The sequence below is a fragment of the Brachionichthys hirsutus genome, chromosome 15 (assembly GCF_040956055.1).
Source record: "Brachionichthys hirsutus isolate HB-005 chromosome 15, CSIRO-AGI_Bhir_v1, whole genome shotgun sequence".
NCBI classification, from domain to species: Eukaryota; Metazoa; Chordata; class Actinopteri; order Lophiiformes; family Brachionichthyidae; genus Brachionichthys; species Brachionichthys hirsutus.
The window spans coordinates 13,133,686-13,154,136 of NC_090911.1; the positions used below are offsets into that span (position 1 = coordinate 13,133,686).

At 46.8% G+C, this 20,451-nt stretch overlaps 3 protein-coding genes across 4 annotated transcripts; 1 reads left to right on the forward strand and 2 right to left on the reverse strand.

The window, feature by feature from the left end:
- Window positions 1-551: 551 nt before the first annotated feature.
- On the reverse strand, window positions 552-8,711 carry stard3nl (STARD3 N-terminal like). 2 transcript variants are annotated; one of them, XM_068748701.1, is made up of 8 exons: window positions 8,621-8,711; window positions 7,299-7,605; window positions 4,028-4,105; window positions 3,832-3,909; window positions 3,193-3,246; window positions 2,739-2,792; window positions 1,413-1,511; window positions 552-1,298 (listed from the first exon to the last, which is right to left on the reverse strand). In XM_068748701.1, exons 2-8 carry the CDS (start codon window positions 7,497-7,499, stop codon window positions 1,239-1,241), a joined length of 624 nt encoding a protein of 207 aa, XP_068604802.1. In that variant the 5' UTR covers window positions 7,500-7,605; window positions 8,621-8,711; the 3' UTR covers window positions 552-1,238. The 2 variants fall into 2 exon arrangements, with proteins under 2 accessions (XP_068604802.1, XP_068604801.1); XM_068748700.1 differs by having other exon boundaries at window positions 2,739-2,856.
- A 2,345-nt stretch (window positions 8,712-11,056) lies between these two features.
- epdr1 (ependymin related 1) lies at window positions 11,057-14,668 on the reverse strand. The gene is made up of 3 exons (XM_068748774.1): window positions 14,360-14,668; window positions 12,140-12,348; window positions 11,057-11,606 (listed from the first exon to the last, which is right to left on the reverse strand). The coding sequence occupies exons 1-3, from the start codon at window positions 14,587-14,589 to the stop codon at window positions 11,413-11,415; spliced, it is 633 nt and encodes a 210-aa protein (XP_068604875.1). The 5' UTR covers window positions 14,590-14,668; the 3' UTR covers window positions 11,057-11,412.
- A 345-nt stretch (window positions 14,669-15,013) lies between these two features.
- nol7 (nucleolar protein 7) lies at window positions 15,014-20,447 on the forward strand. The gene is made up of 8 exons (XM_068748626.1): window positions 15,014-15,188; window positions 16,058-16,118; window positions 16,838-16,884; window positions 16,953-16,978; window positions 17,050-17,131; window positions 17,603-17,724; window positions 18,771-18,848; window positions 18,944-20,447. Exons 1-8 carry the CDS (start codon window positions 15,034-15,036, stop codon window positions 19,015-19,017), a joined length of 645 nt encoding a protein of 214 aa, XP_068604727.1. The 5' UTR covers window positions 15,014-15,033; the 3' UTR covers window positions 19,018-20,447.
- The last annotated feature ends 4 nt before the right edge of the window (window positions 20,448-20,451 follow it).

Below are 20,451 nucleotides of genomic sequence, written 5' to 3' on the forward strand. Positions count from 1 at the left end.
CCAGTGAAGTGTTTGGAGCAGGTTCAGGTGTTTTACAGGTGAGTAGAAGCTCATCAGGCTGGCGTAGGTTACTTTACGCTCTTCTTTCAATCAGTATTGTATTTATTTCAAACAGATGAGAAGCAAATCACTGGATAGTTGACTCCCGTTAGTGAAAATGTGAAAAGATAATAAAACTTTATTGCAGAAAATGACTGAACGCTTTCTCTAAGATGCAACACTGAACTTTTGGTTTTGCTACACAAAGCTAACCCGAAGCCGTTTATTGTGGAGTTAACCGTGTCGAGAGCGCAGCCATTACTGAGTATTAGTCTTGTGTCAAACATCCCACAGTTGTTTTCACTTCAAAGTGCCCCTCTTTCTCATTCATCATAATTTACAGCATAAAATCGTCAAAACGTGTGGTGATAAATTCGACTGGGCTTAAAACAGGTAATTCACCATTAAGTAATAGGATGAAATGAGTGTCCCAGTAAACGTACTTCGTGTTGAACACGCCACGCCTCAGTAGTTGACAGGCAATACTGATAAAGGAACGAGCTGGACAAAAGAAGATGTCACCTTTTAATTCTGTATAGGCTTTCAGAAAAACAGACCCACCCATTTTGAAAAACACACATGCAGATTAGAATAATTTACATATCTGATTTTGTTTTACAGTTGGTCAATGCTTTTAGGAACTCCACACTGTTCCAGTGCTCTGGCAGCTTTTTCAATGTAGTCGAGCACATTTCTAACCTCGTTATTGCTGCAGTAGATTTAGTCATGCTCTGACCGCCATACTGGCCAACAACAAAAAGCCTTTCCTCTATTCTGAGTCGGCTTCTCCTTTACAGTGACTTCCAAGTAAAGCATGTGAAAATGAACACCTGATTATTATAGGCACGATGTATGAGAAACGATGTTAATTACGCACAAAAGAAAAGCAGTTGAATTATGGTCTGTTGGTGAAATCAATCTAAAAATCACATCTTTTGTACACAAAACTCACAGATTTCTGTAAGGATATCCATTAATATGAATGCAAGGCCCAGAGTTCCTTATAAGTAAGGAAGAAAATCCTAAAGATGACCACAAGTCAGGAGAAGAAATCTTTGCAGCAAGACTTTTAGTCCAGCTGCACATGCAGCAGGCTGGGATGACGGGTGAGACTAAGGCGGGACTTCCTGCATGGACATCCTGAGGAGCACGTCACGACGTCATTCTCAAGAAATGTACACGTCAGGTCACCTGTTAGGTCACCTGCTGAATGAGCCCTTTTTCTGGGTCGTGTTTATCATCCAGGTCTTCATCAGAATCTGAAAGACAAAGAAACAAAGCAGTGAAATACTCAGATCTTTATCAACACAAGCCAAAGAAATATGGCAACAAAAGCCGTCGGTATTTTAAGGTGACGGTCCGAGTCGACCCACCTGCCACAGACTCGGGTGGAGAGTAGAACTGTCCATCAGACAAAGGCCCTGGACCCATGAGAGGAGCACGCTCAGTGGCGTCCATGATGGACAGGTATCCTGAAACACGAGCAGGAGGATGCATGAACCCCACGCGCGTGTGTGTGTGTGTGTGAAATGCAGAAATAGTTACAGTATTAGCAAAGCTAACAGCATTAGCAATGCAAAAAAGTAAAGGCAGTAAGAAATACATCCATTAAAGTAAAGTACGGTAGTATCAGTAGCAGCCCTTTAAAACCAACGTTTGATCCCGATGTCTCGGCTAACTATCGGCCAATCTCAAACCTTCCATTCCTGTCTCGGATTCTAGAGAAAGCAGTTTCCAGTCAGCTGTGTGAATTCTTACAGGACAATCTGAGGTTCTCCAGCCGGGTTAGTTAGCATTAGTTAAAGTCACCAATGACCTTTAATAGCATCTGATCATGGACTTATTTTATTATCTCAGTGCAGCCTTTAATAGATCATCAGATTCTGGAACAGAGGCTGGAACAATCCCCTCTTTTTCTAACATCATACATGGAGTCAGTCATCGTTCGAGTTTCATGCAATTTAATTTTGATGTGATCGTGACCTTCACCTGACCTCTTCGCAGACTAGCCTATCATGTTTTATTAAGTTCTAGTTTCTACGCTGCGCCATCGAGGACTGTGCTACGGTGAACCCTGGAACCAACAAGACGGACAGACAGACAGACGGCGTTCTGAGGAGAAAGTGCAGTGGATTTATTTGTGCTTGTTTCTCCCCCTTTCATCCAGCCATAATTCTTTAGCTATCCCATAACACCAGATTAACAAGAGTTACTAATTCATACAATAACTAGGAGCACAGACCTCCCCCTCTATCTAATTATTCATGTTATAAATATATGTCAATAAGCTCTCTCTCTCTGTTTGTCCCTCTTTCTGTCCCTGTCTGCAGGTCCTTCTGTCCGTGGGGCTGCAGAACCTGGACTTGTGTCCCTCAACACTGATGTCCATATCGCTAGCATTAGCATTTATAGCTTCACATAGCAGCGCTTTAGCCAGTCTCTTGTTCAGCAGGCTAGATGTTGAAAGTCTGTCCCCCCAGCCGGTCAGACAGACGGTCGTCCACTATGAGTCTTAGGTTCTGTCCAAGGTTTCTGCCTGTTAAAGGGAAGTCTTTCCTTGTTCTGTATTTCCCTGCTACTCCTGTAAAGTGTCTTGAGATAACTTCCTGTTGTGATCTGGTGCTATAGAAATAAAATTGAAAATTGAATTATCAGTGCCTACAAATACTGAAATCAATAGCAAACCAGCTGAGACTCACTTTTTTCATATTCAGCCTCCTGAGGCAGAACCTTGAAGTCCAGCATCCATGTTTCTATCCAGGTCAGAACAAAGGAGATGATAGGCAGCAGGTAGCCAAAGGCGCCCTGAGATAGCAGCTACACACACACACACACACACACATCTATCAGAAATTAACAATCATTGCCACTAGATGTCGCACTAGAGCATCAAGAGGGAAATGAAAAGATGATCCAGAATCCACAGCTGGACCAGGTCCAGCCTCAAAAACTAATCTACGTTGCATTTCAGATCCACCTGGATCAAATGATCAAAGGCACCAAGTCATTTAAAGAAGGAGCAGAGAGACACATGAGAAGCGTGAAGTGGTGAAACTGTGGGTTTCTATGAATGGCTGAGGTTGCATTTGTTCATTAGTGAACATGAGTGACAATGAGCTGATCTACTAAAGTCAGAGCAAGCATGATCCTTACCTTTGATAAAATGACTTTAATGATCAAGAAGGCACAGCTGACTGCACTGGTGATCTGTACAAAGAGAAAACGCTCATTAGCAGTTAGCGGACAACCCAATCAGACTCCTCACAAATATTTGATCCCTTCCTGGAATGTTTTGAAATCTGAATTCAGCCCATTTTAAAAACATACAATATGAAATTGACCACACAGCATTAGCCGATCAAAGTCAAATACGGCTCCAGTATGCTCACAGCTCAGAGAACATGAGAGCAGCACATTGGACTGAACCGCTTCTCTAGCTTTGCCATAATTATTTAAAATACGGAAGGTTTTCCCTCATTAGAAACACAGATTCAGGGTTTTACTCTAAATTGATTCTGAGTGCAGAGACATTAAATCAATCCCATTCCCTTTATAGTCTATAAACACCTCAGGCTGCCATCGGGGTAGATTGACTCATCCTTCAGGTTATGCTGTCAGATAGTGCTAGTTAGCTTCTCTGACCATTATACCCGGTGTGTTTGGGGTTTTATGTGCTGCAATAGAATCCAATGTTCTGGCATTAGTTCTACCCTGAGCAAAAGTTCCGTTTTTATAGGAGCATTTATTTTTACCCTCTGCTGGTGGTTCCACAACAAACTGAAGAGAACTCACCGCAATGGCCCACCAGTGGCGAAGCTTACAGACAGCGTAGGCCAGGATCAGCGTGGCAAACCTGAAGACGGCAAGCAGCTGAGGGAAGACGAGAGGAAAGGTCAGGAAGGAGCAGAAAGAAACACATGAAAACGGAATAGTGACTGGAAGATAAAGATGAGGGCAAAAAACACAAAGACGTGATACAAGGGCTTACAAAGATGTCGAAGAAGGAGGCGCGGTAGTCGTAATGCAGAACTTCCTGTTCAAGTTGCTTCTGAATACCACCATTCACCTGGGAAAAACACACTACAGGTGAAACAAGGCGGTAACTGACGGTCAGCCACCGCTTCTAGGACCAATCAGAACAGGCTTAGGTACCCGAGAAGGGCAGTACCTCAGCCAGCCGCCGCCGTTGCTGCTATAACTCAAGAGTAGAAATGATTCGGTGGACATGCGACAGGAAGGGCACGAAAGACAGACGAAACCCGACACCTTGTTCGGCTGGATTCCATTTACCCACCAAACTCGTCAGCAGTTCTTTCACTACGGGAGGAATTCACAGTTTGGCAGGAGTGATCAATCTTTGTCTTAGTTCAGGGTCAAAGGTCAGAGTTCTCAAATCACACCCGATCCTGCTAATATTCGTCCAGTACTAGGCCGCTAAAAGTGGACCAAGACAAAGTCGATCAGTCGGTTAGACTTCAGACGTGCCTTAAGGACATTAACTCCTGGATGACCGAGAACTTCCTGTTATTAAATCTAAATAAAACTGACGTTCTGGTTCTTGGGCCAAAGCATCTCAGAAATGTTTGTTCTAGTGTTCTAGTTGAACTCGATGGCGTCTCAGTGTCCACCAGCACCACTGCCAAGAATCTGGGGGTAATCTTTGATCAGGACCTGTCATTTCAGTCCCAGATAAAGCACGTTTCAAGGACTGTGTTCTTTCATCTTCGGAATATTTCAAAGGTCAGGCACCTACTAACCCAAAAGATGCAGAACAAATAGTCCATGCTTTTGTGACTTCCAGACTGGACTACTGCAACTCCTTACTGTCCGGCTGCCCCAAAAGGTCTATTAAACATCTCCAGCTAATCCAGAAAGCAGCAGCTCGGGTTCTGATCCAGAACGCAGCGGCTCGGGTTCTGATCCAGAACGGGTTCTGACAGGAACCAGACTGAGAGAACACATGCCCCCCATTTTGGCGTCTCTGCTTCCTGTTAGAGCACGAATTGAATATAAAATCCTTCTACTCACTTTTAAAGCCCTCAACAGCCAGGCCCCTCCTACCTTATAGAGATGATTATGCCATATTGTGGAATCAGCTCCCTGATTGGTTCGTGAGACAGACACCATCTCTATGGCGGCTGTGGCTCAGTTGGTAGAGTGGGCTGCGCTCGTCAACTCGTGTTTGTGTGTGTGTGTGTGTGTGTTGTTTAGTGTCGGGGTGTGTGTGTGTGTGCTGTTGAGGGTAGGCACTCGGGCCTAATTACGCCTAGGATAGGCGCTCGGGTCTAATTACGCCTAGGTAGGCGCTCGGGTCTAATTACGCCTAGGATAGGCACTCGGGCCTAATTACGCCTAGGATAGGCGCTCGGGTCTAATTACGCCTAGGTAGGCGCTCGGGTCTAATTACGCCTAGGATAGGCGCTCGGGCCTAATTACGCCTAGGATAGGCACTCGGGTCTAATTACGCCTAGGATAGGCACTCGGGCCTAATTACGCCTAGGATAGGCGCTCGGGCCTAATTACGCCTAGGATAGGCGCTCGGGTCTAATTACGCCTAGGATAGGCGCTCGGGTCTAATTACGCCTAGGATAGGCACTCGGGTCTAATTACGCCTAGGATAGGCGCTCGGGTCTAATTACGCCTAGGATAGGCACTCGGGTCTAATTACGCCTAGGATAGGCACTCGGGCCTAATTACGCCTAGGATAGGCACTCGGGTCTAATTACGCCTAGGTAGGCACTCGGGTCTAATTACGCCTAGGATAGGCACTCGGGCCTAATTACGCCTAGGATAGGCACTCGGGCCTAATTACGCCTAGGATAGGCACTCGGGCCTAATTACGCCTAGGTAGGCACTCGGGCCTAATTACGCCTAGGTAGGCACTCGGGCCTAATTACGCCTAGGATAGGCACTCGGGTCTAATTACGCCTAGGTAAGCACTCGGGCCTAATTACGCCTAGGATAGGCACTCGGGCCTAATTACGCCTAGGTAGGCACTCGGGCCTAATTACGCCTAGGTAGGCACTCGGGCCTAATTACGCCTAGGGTAGGCACTCGGGCCTAATTACGCCTAGGTAGGCACTCGGGCCTAATTACGCCTAGGTAGGCACTCGGGCCTAATTACGCCTAGGTAGGCACTCGGGTCTAATTACGCCTAGGGTAGGCACTCGGGTCTAATTACGCCTAGGTAGGCACTCGGGCCTAATTACGCCTAGGTAGGCACTCGGGTCTAATTACGCCTAGGTAGGCACTCGGGCCTAATTACGCCTAGGTAGGCACTCGGGTCTAATTACGCCTAGGATAGGCACTCGGGCCTAATTACGCCTAGGATAGGTGCTCGGGCCTAATTACGCCTAGGATAGGCACTCGGGCCTAATTACGCCTAGGTAGGCACTCGGGTCTAATTACGCCTAGGATAGGCACTCGGGTCTAATTACGCCTAGGGTAGGCACTCGGGTCTAATTACGCCTAGGATAGGCACTCGGGCCTAATTACGCCTAGGTAGGCACTCGGGCCTAATTACGCCTAGGTAGGCACTCGGGCCTAATTACGCCTAGGATAGGCACTCGGGTCTAATTACGCCTAGGGTAGGCACTCGGGTCTAATTACGCCTAGGTAAGCACTCGGGCCTAATTACGCCTAGGATAGGCACTCGGGCCTAATTACGCCTAGGTAGGCACTCGGGCCTAATTACGCCTAGGTAGGCACTCGGGCCTAATTACGCCTAGGATAGGCACTCGGGTCTAATTACGCCTAGGGTAGGCACTCGGGTCTAATTACGCCTAGGTAGGCACTCGGGCCTAATTACGCCTAGGTAGGCACTCGGGTCTAATTACGCCTAGGTAGGCACTCGGGCCTAATTACGCCTAGGTAGGCACTCGGGTCTAATTACGCCTAGGATAGGCACTCGGGCCTAATTACGCCTAGGATAGGTGCTCGGGCCTAATTACGCCTAGGATAGGCACTCGGGCCTAATTACGCCTAGGTAGGCACTCGGGCCTAATTACGCCTAGGATAGGCACTCGGGTCTAATTACGCCTAGGATAGGCGCTCGGGCCTAATTACGCCTAGGATAGGCACTCGGGCCTAATTACGCCTAGGATAGGCACTCGGGTCTAATTACGCCTAGGTAGGCACTCGGGCCTAATAAAGATGAAAGCTACTTCTGCATCGTGAGTAAACAAGATAATATTTAAATGAGTCTTTGTTAGAATGTTTTGTCCCCTGATAATTGACCACACAACAGACGTACGTCTTACATTAAGCTCTATGATCCAGAGCAAGATGATGAACAAGAGGTCAAAGGTGACGAAGAGGCAGAAGGTCCTCCTCACGTCTGAGATGCACTTCTTCTCCCCAGCTTCACATGACTCCACCCCCGCTTGGATGGATTTTTCTTTGATAGGCCCCACCCCACTGATGGCAGGCCACAAATCAGTGCTGCTGCATTGGGTGTCCATCCCAGGCCACGCCCCTCAAGCAGGGCCAGTTCCGCCCACTGGAGAACAGAAGGTGGGCTCAGGTGTAGATGTCGACCCACTCTGCAGGTAAACGTCAACGCCGCATCTGCAAGGAGAACGACGGTTTACGTTTACAGAAACACCTTTCATCATATGAACCAATGAAACGGCCAGGTGGACGGACAAGGACATGACTTCAGGTAGGGTCCAATCACCAGCGTCCAATCAGCACAGCGTTGGAGGAGGAAAGTCCAGAACCGGACCCAAAACAGAACCGGGTACCGATTCAACGTTAAAATATACGTAGCGTCTACTGCCCCGCCTTCTTTTCCCCTGAGGGGTCGCCACAGCAACCCAACCATCTCCACTTCACCCTGTCCTTTGCATCGTCCCCCCTCACTACGTCCTCTCATGTCCCCCCTCACTACGTCCTCCCTCAGTACGTCCTCTCATGTCCCCCCTCACTACGTCCTCCCTCAGTACGTCCTCTCATGTCCCCCCTCACTACGTCCTCCCTCAGTACGTCCTCTCATGTCCCCCCTCACTACGTCCTCCCTCAGTACGTCCTCTCATGTCCCCCCTCACTACGTCCCCCCTCACTACGTCCTCCCATGTCCTCCACGCTGAGTTCACCATCCCAGTTCAAACTGGTTTCTCCATTTGGAGACCAGAATATTATTCCCCTCAGATCTTCAAGGTAAGGTCTGGACCACCTGGCGATGGCTCGGGTCACACACCTTTACCGAATCCACCTATCAGAAGATAGATTCCAGGATAGTCCACTTCAGACCCGATCCCGTTCTCATCCGGAGTCACACAGGATTTAGATATCGGGAAGCGGATCCGTTTTTCTTTGGAGACTCTGCCGTTCACCATCCTTCAGGTGACCCTCACCCCAGGTGTGTCCACTCTCGGACCGGCTACGTTGATGCTACAGGCTAACAGCTGAGCTAGCTTGCTGCGTGAGAGCCCGGTTCTAAAGCACCGACATGTTGGCTAGTTCAATAGAACTACCGGAACCGGGACAAACGCGCACGGCAGGGCTGTAAATTCGTGAGAGGCTACCGGGCTTCACGAGCTAGCAGTTAGCATGATGACGGGCATTTTAAACGTGTCCATACCGTCAGAGCTCGAACCTTCCGGTGTCCTTCGGGTTCTGAACCGGTGCTTGGACGTTCCGCTGTTCCCTCATCAGACCGGAAGAGTCATCCGGTTCCTCCCGTCGTCTCGGCAGGACGGAAGACGGCGGAATTAACGAGAATGTGACGCGATGCATTGTGGGATATGAAGTTCGCTGTCTCAAAATAATGACTTGACTTCATTACTTATGACGAGTATTGCCTTACTGAAAATATGACGCATGAAGAACGTTAAACCAAAGCAGCATCAGTTCATGTATAGATGTATATGTGTATATATATCTGTATATGTATAGATGTATATGTGTGTATATGTGTGTATCTGTATAGATGTATATGTGTGTATATGTATAGATGTATATGTATGTATATGTATATATGTGTGTTTATGTGTATCTGTATAGATGTATATGTATATATGTGTGTATATGTGTAGATGTATATGTGTGTATATGTATAGATGTATATGTATGTGTATATATGTGTATATGTATAGATGTATATGTGTATATTTATAGATGTATATGTGTATAAATGTGTATATGTGTGTATATAAGTAGATGTATATGTGTATATGTATAGATGTATATGTATATATATGTATATATGTGTGTATATGTGTATATGTATATGTGTGTATATGTATAGATGTATATGTATGTGTATATATGTGTATATGTATAGATGTATATTTATAGATGTATATGTGTATAAATGTGTATATGTGTGTATATGCGTAGATGTATATGTGTATATGTATAGATGTATATGTGTATAAATGTGTATATGTATAGATGTATATGTGTATATGTATAGATGTATATGTGTATAAATGTGTATATGTATAGATGTATATGTGTATATGTATAGATGTATATGTGTATAAATGTGTATATGTATAGATGTATATGTGTATATTTATAGATGTATATGTGTATAAATGTGTATATGTATAGATGTATATGTGTATAAATGTGTATATGTGTGTATATGTATAGATGTATATGTGTATATGTATAGATGTATATGTGTATAAATGTGTATATGTATAGATGTATATGTGTATATGTATAGATGTATATGTGTATAAATGTGTATATGTATAGATGTATATGTGTATATGTATAGATGTATATGTGTATAAATGTGTATATGTATAGATGTATATGTATATATCCGTGTGTGTGTACATATATACACATATGTATTATTACAGAACCTGCTGTCGTGCACCCAGTTAACTCTCCTGGATTATATGTCCTAAGTACGTACGTCCCCCCAGGGGCAAACTAATAAAGTGAGGGTTACAAATACACACAAATACACAAATACTCTCACATTGTATCTGGGACTCCAACAACACGTACGATTTCCCATGATGTGCTCAAACGTAGGCTGCTCCAGCTCAAGGTTCTCCTGAAGCTCCTCGACTCTGCTGGGACTGGACCTGCTGATCCACTCACAGCTTCGTTCTTCCAAGAGCTGGATCAGACGGGTGAAGATCTCCTCACTGTCCTCCACTGATTTACCAGCGGACTCAGCTCCATCTCCTTCTGCCTCCCGGCCCTCTCTGCTGCCGCTGAGAAGATGCGGTGGTCTTCATGTTGTTCCACAGAGCAGACAGAACAGATAACGTGCCGGCCACTACGACAGAACATCTTCATCACCTCATCGTGAAGAGAGCAGATGTTCTCTGGGAGCTCCTTGGAGAGCTCCACCAGCTTGTGTTTCTTAAATTCAGCTCCATCATAGCGAGGCTGGAGGTGTTTGTCACAGTAAGCGACCAGACTGGCATCACAGGCCACACCTTCAGGTGATCAGCAGGAGCAGCTTGGAGGGGGGGCTTCTTCAGCTCCCCCCCCTCTGCATCCCAGTAGGATTGAATAGAAGCCATGCAGTAGCTGGGACCACAGGGAATAGTCACCGGATCCATCAGCAGATCCAGACTGATCAGAGCAGCGTTCCAGATCCAGCTCATCTGGACAAGGTCCACTTCTGATCACTGAACGAGTTGGAACGCCCCCCAAACCAGACGTGTTTGTGCGGCCAATGAGCCACGCCCACTGAGACATCTAACATCCGACCGCAGAGAAAAAGAACACGTGAACGATGGAGTGAATGAAGAGCAGCAGGAAGGGGAGGAGTTTCATTCCAGGAAGTGGTTAGAGAGCGAACACGGTTAGGGTTCATCCCCTCCTATCACAGAGCACACCTGATACTTTCCTCCCCCCGTTCTTCACCTCCTGTCCACATTCTCTCCATCACTGCAGAGTAATTATTATATAGCATCAATCCAGGATCAGACCATCTTCATCTGGTCTGGACATCATTTGTGTCCTGGCGTTAGGTCCAGTTTACCTGGTCCACACCTTTGGTTGGCTTGGTGCTGATGTTGGGACCAGATTATGTGGTTCAAAGTACAGATTTCTAACAACTTTATTCGGTAAGATTAGTTGTAATTTGGTTTACATTTTCAGCAAATTAGCACAATTTGATAAAACACTACAGGCTGAATCCAAAATCCCTCCCCCTTTTTGGTACACTCTGGACAAGGATGCTACTGTGTGCTAATGATTGAAAGTATTTCAGGTGTACTTGTACCATCTACACCTCTGACATGAAGCAGAGAGAACGCTACGGTGTCTCAACTCTCAGTTAATTGCTGTCTACAAATTGTTTTGTGTCTGTTACATAGAAACTATTGAACATGTGAACTAGCGATTTCGGGAGCAGCCTGTTAGGTATCTAAGGTCAAAGGTGAGGGTTACGAGGCCTCAGCACACAGATTCAGCCATCCTCTCAGGCTGCGCTGATTCACAGGTACTGGGCGGGGTAAAGACCTCGGGGTCGCTGATGCCCGGCCGGAGGTTGAAGAAGCGGGTGGAGGTGGTGACGCTGCTATTCCTGGTGTAGGTCTCCTGTACCGGGTAGCAGTCCTTCAGGGTGTAAACGCCCACCCAGGTCTCATCTGATGGACAGAGGAGGAACCATTACGGCTAGAACAGCTAGTAAATGCTAGTGGGTTAGGGTTCGGGGTTAAGGGTGAAGGCGATCAGACAGAGACGTCAGCCATTTCTCTCTATTAGCAGGATTACACAAGCAATACTATATTTATGTGATTTTGTAATTTTTTTAACTAACCTTTGCCCACTTATTTCAAACATGAAATACTGGACATGGACATGGATGAATGGATGAATGGATGAATGGATGAATGGACTACAGAACAAACCATGAGATTTGGGAGTACATCTGGAAAAACCGTCTCTGTGTATTTAATCATTTTTTACATTCTTTAACAGAACATTGGGACATTTTGATGGCTCATAGTTTGTTGGAATTTGGATTGGGCTTTAAATGGACCCTGTTTAATAAAGCAGTCACAGACGGTCTTGAATTTAATTTTAAAGCTGCTTTTAAATTATAATAAGACCCAAATGAGCATTGACTATATAAAAAATGGCTTTTGGAGGGTGAACCACCCAGCATGTCCCGACTCACGCTGGCGTGCCGGCTTCCTGTCTGACCACTCCTGAACCTCCACGCTGTCTCCAGGGCCTCCGATGACGTACTGGTCCTCAAAGGTGGAGTTGTTTGGGATGTCAAAAGGATCCCAGGTCTCTGTCAGAGAGACCTTGGAGCAGTCCTTGGTCTTCTGGTCAATCTGGAACATCACCATGCTCTGATACAAGTAGATGTACTCAAAAAACCTGGAGTGAACGGGCAGAAAGAAGTTGCAGGAGATCGTTAGAAATCTGAAGCATAGATTGCTTAGCCGGCAGAATGAGCTAAAATCAAACAAATGCTCACGATAGAAAATTGATTTGATGAATATATTCGTTTACTTTACTTCTCGCTGCTTTTAGTCTCCGCTGGGCCTTGAGGACAAGTTGTCCCTCTTCAGCTGCTACCTGCCCCAGTGTCCCCAGCAGGCAGTGTCTCTGCTGTTTGGCGCTCTCAGCCTACCTTGGTTTTACTCAGAGTTAGATCTGATTACTGTATATACAGATACACTAAGTATTAGTGTATATACAGTATACACTAACTTAGTGTTTTTCCAGAAAACTAATTTGAAAATTGAATAAGGTAAAAAAATATTTAAATGTCCAAATAAACTGAATTTAACAAATCTATACAGTTTACTATTCCTGCTGCCAAAGCCAAAGAGGATAGCGGGCTGCACCGGAGAATTCCTTTCTGCTAACATTGGGCTCAGGCGTAACCATGGCAACGCATTTATTTCACTATTTGAATGAACATGTGTTTCTTGATAAATAGTCGGAAGACTGTTCTAGAAAACCATGTGCTGTCTGACCGTCCTCGTTCACGATGAAGCTCGACCCTCAGGGAGGGAGACTTGGGCCATTTGAAACCATGTGTTGTTGCACGATTGGTGATTGTGATCACACGGCTGGTTCGTCAGTACCGAGAGGGTCGGCAGGGTCAGCAGGGTCAGCAGGGTCAGCAGGGTCAGCAGGGTCAGCAGGGTCTGTCCTTGTTTACCGGCCACAGAACATTTCTCAACTGCAGACTTTAGCCTGTCGGTTTACTGTTGCAACATCGTGGCTGACGAGCTGGCGTGGCCGCACTGTAGGAAAACTTTATTTAAAACAGAAGAGGGACAATGGAGCTAACTTTGCTTCATTGTTTCCATGGATAAAAGACATATACTCTAATAACAATAAGGGGGAGCACGGTGGCATAGCGGGTTGTGGGTTTATTTACCGTTTGCTACTTGTTGTTTACTGTTTGCTACTTGTTGTTTACTGTTTACTGTTTGTTGTTTACTGTTTGCTACTTGTTGTTTACTGTTTACTGTTTGTTGTTTACTGTTTGCTACTTGTTGTTTACTGTTTGCTACTTGTTGTTTACTGTTTGCTACTTGCTACTTGTTGTTTACTGTTTGTTGTTTACTGTTTGCTACTTGTTGTTTACTGTTTACTGTTTGCTACTTGTTGTTTACTGTTTGTTTACTGTTTGTTGTTTACAGTTTGTTATTTACTGTTTGTTGTTTACTGTTTGCTACTTGTTGTTTACTGTTTGCTACTTGTTGTTTACCGTTTGTTGTTTACTGTTTGCTACTTGTTGTTTACTGTTTACTGTTTGTTGTTTACTGTTTGCTACTTGTTGTTTACTGTTTGCTACTTGCTACTTGTTGTTTACTGTTTGTTGTTTACTGTTTGCTACTTGTTGTTTACTGTTTACTGTTTGTTGTTTACTGTTTGCTACTTGTTGTTTACTGTTTACTGTTTGTTGTTTACTGTTTGCTACTTGTTGTTTACTGTTTGCTACTTGCTACTTGTTGTTTACTGTTTGTTGTTTACTGTTTGCTACTTGTTGTTTACTGTTTACTGTTTGCTACTTGTTGTTTACTGTTTGTTTACTGTTTGTTGTTTACAGTTTGTTATTTACTGTTTGTTGTTTACTGTTTGCTACTTGTTGTTTACTGTTTGTTGTTTACAGTTTGCTACTTGCTACTTGTTGTTTACTGTTTGTTGTTTAGTTTGTTATTTACTGTTTGTTGTTTACTGTTTGCCACTTGCCGTTTACTGTTTGTTGTTTACTGTTTACTGTTTGTTGTTTACTGTTTGTTGTTTACTTTTTGTTGTTTACTTTTTGTTGTTTACTGTTTACTGTTTACTGTTTACTGTTTACTGTTTACTGTTTGCTACTTGCTACTTGCTACTTGCTACTTGCTACTTGCTACCCACACGGACTCACTTCTGACACGGGGTGTGTTTCTTGTGCTGCTGCAGGACTCGGACCCTCCGGCTCGGGCCGTCGTAGGAGACGGCTGCTCGTCGGTTCCTCCCGGTGCTGTGGTCGTACAGGACCCACCGGCCCTCCCACTGCTGCGGAGCGACGCACGGCCCGGTGGCTTTAGAAGCCTCCAGCCCGCGGAGCACAGACGCTCCGGTGGCGGCCAGAACGGCGATGAGTAGCCGGTACATCGCTTCTCCAGGACCCGGAGCCTTTGGTGCAGATCTGCTTGTGTTGAAGACGTTGACAGCTTGTCGCGTCTGACGTCAACAAGCAGTTTACAATGAGATGCGACGGGATTTCCGGTTATGGCTTTCAAAATAAAGGTTATATGAACCTTCTTAAGTCAAATAAAAACATCTCAACTTTTCAACTAAATGCGTTCCAAAATAAATATACATACTAAGAGCAGCTTGGCATAGTTTCTAACTATAGGCATATGCTTTTTAAAGTAGTATATTTCCTCTTACTACGAGAGGGCTGACGTCACTAGTCTCGGTGTTTAAACGTCACAGGATGGCGCGGTTTGATGACGTTTTTATTTAGACACGACAGTCTGTTCGCACCCCGGGTCACTAGGAGGCGGTAACGCGACCAGCCGCCGCTGATCGGCAGAAGAAGAAGAAGCCGCAAACATGGCGAAGAACCGACGTGGAGAAACTTCTTCGTTCTCTTCCATCCCCGCCGCTCCGGACTCCAGCGACGACGAGGCGCCGGAGGAAGTGACGTTTGGAGACGCGAAGACTCAGGCTCTCCGCGGCATGAAGGAGGCGCTGGACGCCGCGAGGAGGTAACGACCGTGTCCTGCTGCCTCCTACAGCCCAGCGTCCACCGTAGTGGGGACACCGTAGTGGGGACACCGTAGTGGGGACACCGTAGTGGGACACCGTAGTGTCCACCGTAGTGTCCACCATAGAGACCGTCTGTCCTGCGTAAACGGGGACGGCCCGTCACGTGGCGATCCTCTTTGTCGCGGCATGACCAGGATGCGAGTGTGAATGTAATCGTGACGTCACCCCGCGGTGATGATGATGATGTTTTATTTTGGTTGTCAGATTAAGACAAAAATTTAATTTAGATTCCAATGAATAAGTAACGACAAGCAGAGAACAATAAATAGTGTCCAAGCAATCAATAATCAATCTAGAAAATAACCCCGAGCTGCTCGCTCCCCTCCTAACTGGATCTACACTGTCCATGTGGTGATCTGGATCAGAACCAGAAGGTTCTAGATTCTCGGTATCTTTACTATCTTTACACACCAACATGAAAATAGTTTCTGTGTATTTTTACCCGATTCTTGGATCCATAAATGGTTTAATGTTTAAATGTAATATTTGTTCCTGACCTCGTTCTGGATCGGAACCAGAAGATGTTTCATGGTGGTTCAGATCGGACCCCTTTATGACTGGGATGTTTTTAAAGCCTCCATTGGAAGGAAATGGGAGAATCCAGACGGGAGTCTGGATCAATCTCAGGATTTAATGGATCCGAGTTAGACCAGGACCAGGATCTTCGGATTGTATTGATCCTGCTAATGGACAGAAACATCACATTTACCCCCCCCCCACTGTCCCACCCTCCCGCTGCCATGGTGACGTGATGATTTCTCGGCCTTCCCACGCCGCCCGACCCAAAACATTTGTCTTGTGTCTGCAGGGAGAAGGAGCTGCTGAAGGAGAAGAGGAGGAGGAGGCAGGAGTTATTCCAGGAGCAGAAGGTCGGAGGAATCAGAGCGCTGATCAACAACACGACTATCCGTCGTCTCCTCGTCCCCGTCTGTCTTCAGGCGCTGCGTCGTCTCCTCGTCCCCGTCTCTGTCTTCAGGCGCTGCGTCGTCTCCTCGTCCCCGTCTCTGTCTTCAGGCGCTGCGTTGTCTCCTCGTCCCCGTCTCTGTCTTCAGGCGCTGCGTCGTCTCCTCGTCCCCGTCTCTGTCTTCAGGCGCTGTGTCGTCTCCTCGTCCCCGTCTCTGTCTTCAGGCGCTGCGTCGTCTCCTCGTCCCCGTCTCTGTCTTCAGGCGCTGCGTCGTCTCCTCGTCCCCGTCTCTGTCTTCAGGCGCTGTGTCGTCTCCTCGTCCCCGTCTCTGTCTTCAGGCGCTGCGTCGTCTCCTCGTCCCCGTCTCTGTCTTCAGGCGCTGTGTCGTCTCCTCGTCCCCGTCTCTGTCTTCAGGCGCTGCGTCGTCTCCTCGTCCCCGTCTCTGTCTTCAGGCGCTGTGTCGTCTCCTCGTCCCCGTCTCTGTCTTCAGGCGCTGCGTCGTCTCCTCGTCCCCGTCTCTGTCTTCAGGCGCTGCGTCGTCTCCTCGTCCCCGTCTCGTGCAGGCAGAAACTATAATTAAAAGAATGCATTCATGAAGAGAGCTTGGTGATCTTTCTGTCATACGTTTGTGGACAGGACAGCCAGAGGACAGTCAGTCAGCGTCTCCGTTCTGTGTTCCCACAGAGCAGGCGAGTCTTCCCGGCTGACGTTCTGCAGGAAATCCGCTCCAAGTAGGTGAAGCTCCGCTCTGACGTACGTTTCTTCTCTGCTGGACATTCAAACCTGCTTTACTTCCCAGGAAGCTGAAGCCGCATCAGGATGAAGGTAAAGCCATTTCCCAGCTTCTCAGTTAGCAGGATGGATCTAGCAGAACACGACTTCTCTCAAACCCGCAGCTGAAGCAGGAAAAGAAGCGACGGCCAAGGATGCGAGCAGCAAGAAGAGGCTGGCCACGAGGAGAGGGGCACACGCACGACGGCAAGTGGAAGCCAAAATATAGCCGCTATAAAGTAGCCGCTACAATGTAGCAGCTATAGTGTAGCTACAATGATGTAGCCGCTACAATGTAGCAGCCTGATGTTCAAGGAGCTTAATCTGAACTGACGTATTTGGAATGTTTGAACTCGCATGCTGTAATAATGTAATAAAGCTCCGCCCCATGAGGGACGATTCACAGCAGGTTCTTGAGCCGCAGCTGTTCCTGTCTGGTTTAGAATTCAGGTGGAACTGTAGCAAGTGGCCAAATGTATTTGGACGGGGATTCCAATCTTACCCAATTTGATGAATTTTTCTCTTGAAGGTGATTTTCACTGAACAGAGTCACAACTGGAACGCATGCAGAGTGGGTTAGGGTGACAGTCGCTTTAGTGAACAGTTTCGGAGATGGACGGTTGCATATTTAATGTCTGCATGAATTTAATTCGTGAATTGTATTCCTTCTTGTTTCAGTCTGAATGGAAACTACGCAGTGATGACAGCAAAGGAACGGAGTTCTGCATCCGTCCAGCAGCAGGCGGCCGAGCATTTCATTCAGTCGAGGCTGTACGGACCAGGAAGCTGCAGGACCACAAGTAAGGAGCAGCCAATCAGTCGAGCAGGCTGATGACCTATGAGCACGCAGACACACTGAAAACATAGCATGCCTGCGCTGCTGGAGCCTAAAGGGTTAATAATTAAGAACGGCTGTACAAAATCAAAAGCAACACTTCAAAGATCTAAGACTTGTACTATGAACCCAAAGGCCCGTTTCTCTCAGATGTTGTTTAACTTGTCCTGGGCCGAGATGACCCGCCCACCTGATTAGACAGGTGTGCAGGTAGAAGATGCGATCTTTAACCTGCTGGTTATTGTGACTCAATCCCAAAGAGCGGCTCGTTGAAACGACACTCCAGTGGAACCTCAGAGGAAGCTCTATCTCAGATAATCATGCCAACTAGATGAATCCGTTGCTACGTTTACACGCCTACAGGTACATTTACGTGTATTTTAACAGACGAAGTGTAAATAGTATGAAAAACAAAAGCATAAAGTTAATTTAACACAATTCCATATCATTTACATCCCGCGGGGGGGTATTCCTCCATGAAGTGACTGGGTCACTGTCCTCCTGGTTCTCTTTAGCTCAGGTTTCTATAGTAAAGTCTAAATCCCTGATTCCTCCGTCCCGTCCTGCAGCGAGATCCCAGACGCAGACGCCGTTTCCAGAATTGGTGATTGTTCCCTTCCTCAGTTCAACAGCTGTTCTCACTACCGTCCTGTTTTATTTTCCAGTAGTTTTACTGCTACCTCTCTTTGGATCCACACACACAAACACACACAGTATCCCTCCTACAGCAGGTCGACTCAAACTCAACCTGCTCAGGTAGACTCCGCCTTCTTTTACGTGTTCGAACTCCTAAAATCTGTTTGACTTCCGAGGCACTTTAAACGCCGTTCTTCGGGTTGAGTCGTGTCCCAGCGGTTTTAGAGCAGTCAGCTGCTTGTTTATTGAGATGCTAGTGATGCTACAGCTGCGTCCCGTCCCGTCCCGTCCCGTCCCGTCCCGTCCCGTCCCGTCCCGTCTGGTCCCCTGGGACGCCGTCTTCCAGCTAAACAAGTTCACACCTTGTGCTTTCAGATAACGAGCTGCTGTCCCTGCAGAACAAGAAGGGAACAAATAAAAGTGCGGCGGTGCAGTTCATCAAGAAAGGCTGGGGTACAAGTCCATACTGGATGTTCATCATGTGACCAGCGAATAAACTGGTTAACTATCTAACCAGCACTAACCAGGTTTCCCGGTCTGATCCTCAGCCTGTAAAGAAAAGGCCAAAGCGGAGCGGCTGAAGAAGAGGTGGCTCCACAAGCAGCGGACTTCCTTCTGCTGACCCGGCGGACCTGGAGGACGCTGAATTAAAATGGCCACCGGTCCTGACGTCAGGAAGAAGTGGAGAACAAGTTCTATGGACTTCATGATCCAGAGGACGGACTCGGGGCGGCGCTGCTGTCACATGACTTACTAATCAAGTAGAATTCGTTCATTTAGAATATTTCCATTGTTTTATTGAACTGACATTTACAGATTAAAATCATCTCGAGTCTGTCGGATCAACCCCTCGCATGTATTTTGACCGTGCTAATCGCCGACACCGGGTTTAGGTTTGGCTTTAGCACGGTGGCCCAGTGGTTAGCGCAGTCGCCCATCGACTACTAGGATAGGCTGCATGACCCGGTAACGGACAAAGCGGTCGGGAAAATGAGTGCGAGAAGCTTTGAAGGCAGCAACAAGTCAAGCAGCTGAAAGCGAAGCGCTTTCACTAAAACGTCATTCTGGTTATTGACGGGTTTCAAGCTGATGACTTTACCAGGGAAACCTACCGGTAATGGTTAACCAGTTCAGGACCAGCGTCTTGCAGCATCCAGACGATGCCATCAGTCGTTCCTCATGAGAGCTTCTCTCCAAACGGACGTCCCGGTTGACCCGTCCTTGCACACGTTACTCACACTTGCTCTAAATGCTCCCTGATTCGGAAGAAAATTATTCTGTAAATGAGCAGAGAAAGACGACGTCGTGGGTGAGGCGGCGCGGACGGTCGCACGCTCTATTTGCTCGCTTTCCGGTACGTTGTAAAAACGCGTCAGAAGGCGGCCATACCAAATAAAGACCGTGGTACCGTCCAAGTTGCTGTGCAGGTGGGGCTTTGGGCGTGAACTGAACCGGGGTCAGAGGTTGTCACTCCATTTCAGATACAGTCTCTTGCTCATTTCCCTTTGAAGCTTTTATCCAGACCTCACCATCTGAGACCTTTCAGCTTGACCGGGACACAGATCCTGTAACGATCTCGCTGACGGAGTCCCCAGGTGAGAACGTCACGTAGAAACGGTAACGCTAATCACTGACATTCGGGAATGGAATTGGGAGCTTTATTATAAACCGGTGGAATTTGCTCTTGCTGGCGCAACAAATATTCTGTGAATGCAGGTAACAAGACGATGAGAACAACGATAACCGTCGCACCATGCCTCGTAACTCTGGAAACAAAAACCAGCGAGTCACCTTGCAGGGCTAGGTGAGGCGTTAGCAAGGTCACCCAAGGTGGAGGCATCATTTTATGTTTACAATGCAAAGGGAGGTGGCGCACCTGTCAGTATTTTAAATTTAAAGACCTGCCCCAAGATAACTCCCGATCCTCAGATGTGTTTCCGCTGAGGGGTCAAGCCAGAGATGTGGTTACATTTCTAAAGACATCTCCGTGGCTAAAATGAAAACACAGGAAGTGGGAGGAGACATTTCTGGACAGGCGTGTGTGGACAGGCGTGTG

Bases quoted from the DNA above. Each gene is read 5' to 3' on its own strand.
- stard3nl (XM_068748700.1), bottom strand. From the start codon at position 7,499: ATGGACACCCAATGCAGCAGCACTGATTTGTGGCCTGCCATCAGTGGG. The intron at 3,910-4,027 runs GTAAGCCCTTGT...GTCTTCCCTCAG, and splicing joins CCTCCTTCTTCGACATCTTT to CTGCTTGCCGTCTTCAGGTT. The intron at 3,247-3,831 runs GTGAGTTCTCTT...CTCTTTGTACAG, and splicing joins GCCACTGGTGGGCCATTGCG to ATCACCAGTGCAGTCAGCTG.
- epdr1 (XM_068748774.1), bottom strand. From the start codon at position 14,589: ATGTACCGGCTACTCATCGCCGTTCTGGCCGCCACCGGAGCGTCTGTG. The intron at 12,349-14,359 runs GTGAGTCCGTGT...CGTTCACTCCAG, and splicing joins AAACACACCCCGTGTCAGAA to GTTTTTTGAGTACATCTACT. The intron at 11,607-12,139 runs GTGAGTCGGGAC...TCTGTCCATCAG, and splicing joins CAGGAAGCCGGCACGCCAGC to ATGAGACCTGGGTGGGCGTT.
- nol7 (XM_068748626.1), top strand. From the start codon at position 15,034: ATGGCGAAGAACCGACGTGGAGAAACTTCTTCGTTCTCTTCCATCCCC. The intron at 17,132-17,602 runs GCAAGTGGAAGC...TTCTTGTTTCAG, and splicing joins AGAGGGGCACACGCACGACG to TCTGAATGGAAACTACGCAG. The intron at 18,849-18,943 runs GTACAAGTCCAT...TCTGATCCTCAG, and splicing joins GTTCATCAAGAAAGGCTGGG to CCTGTAAAGAAAAGGCCAAA.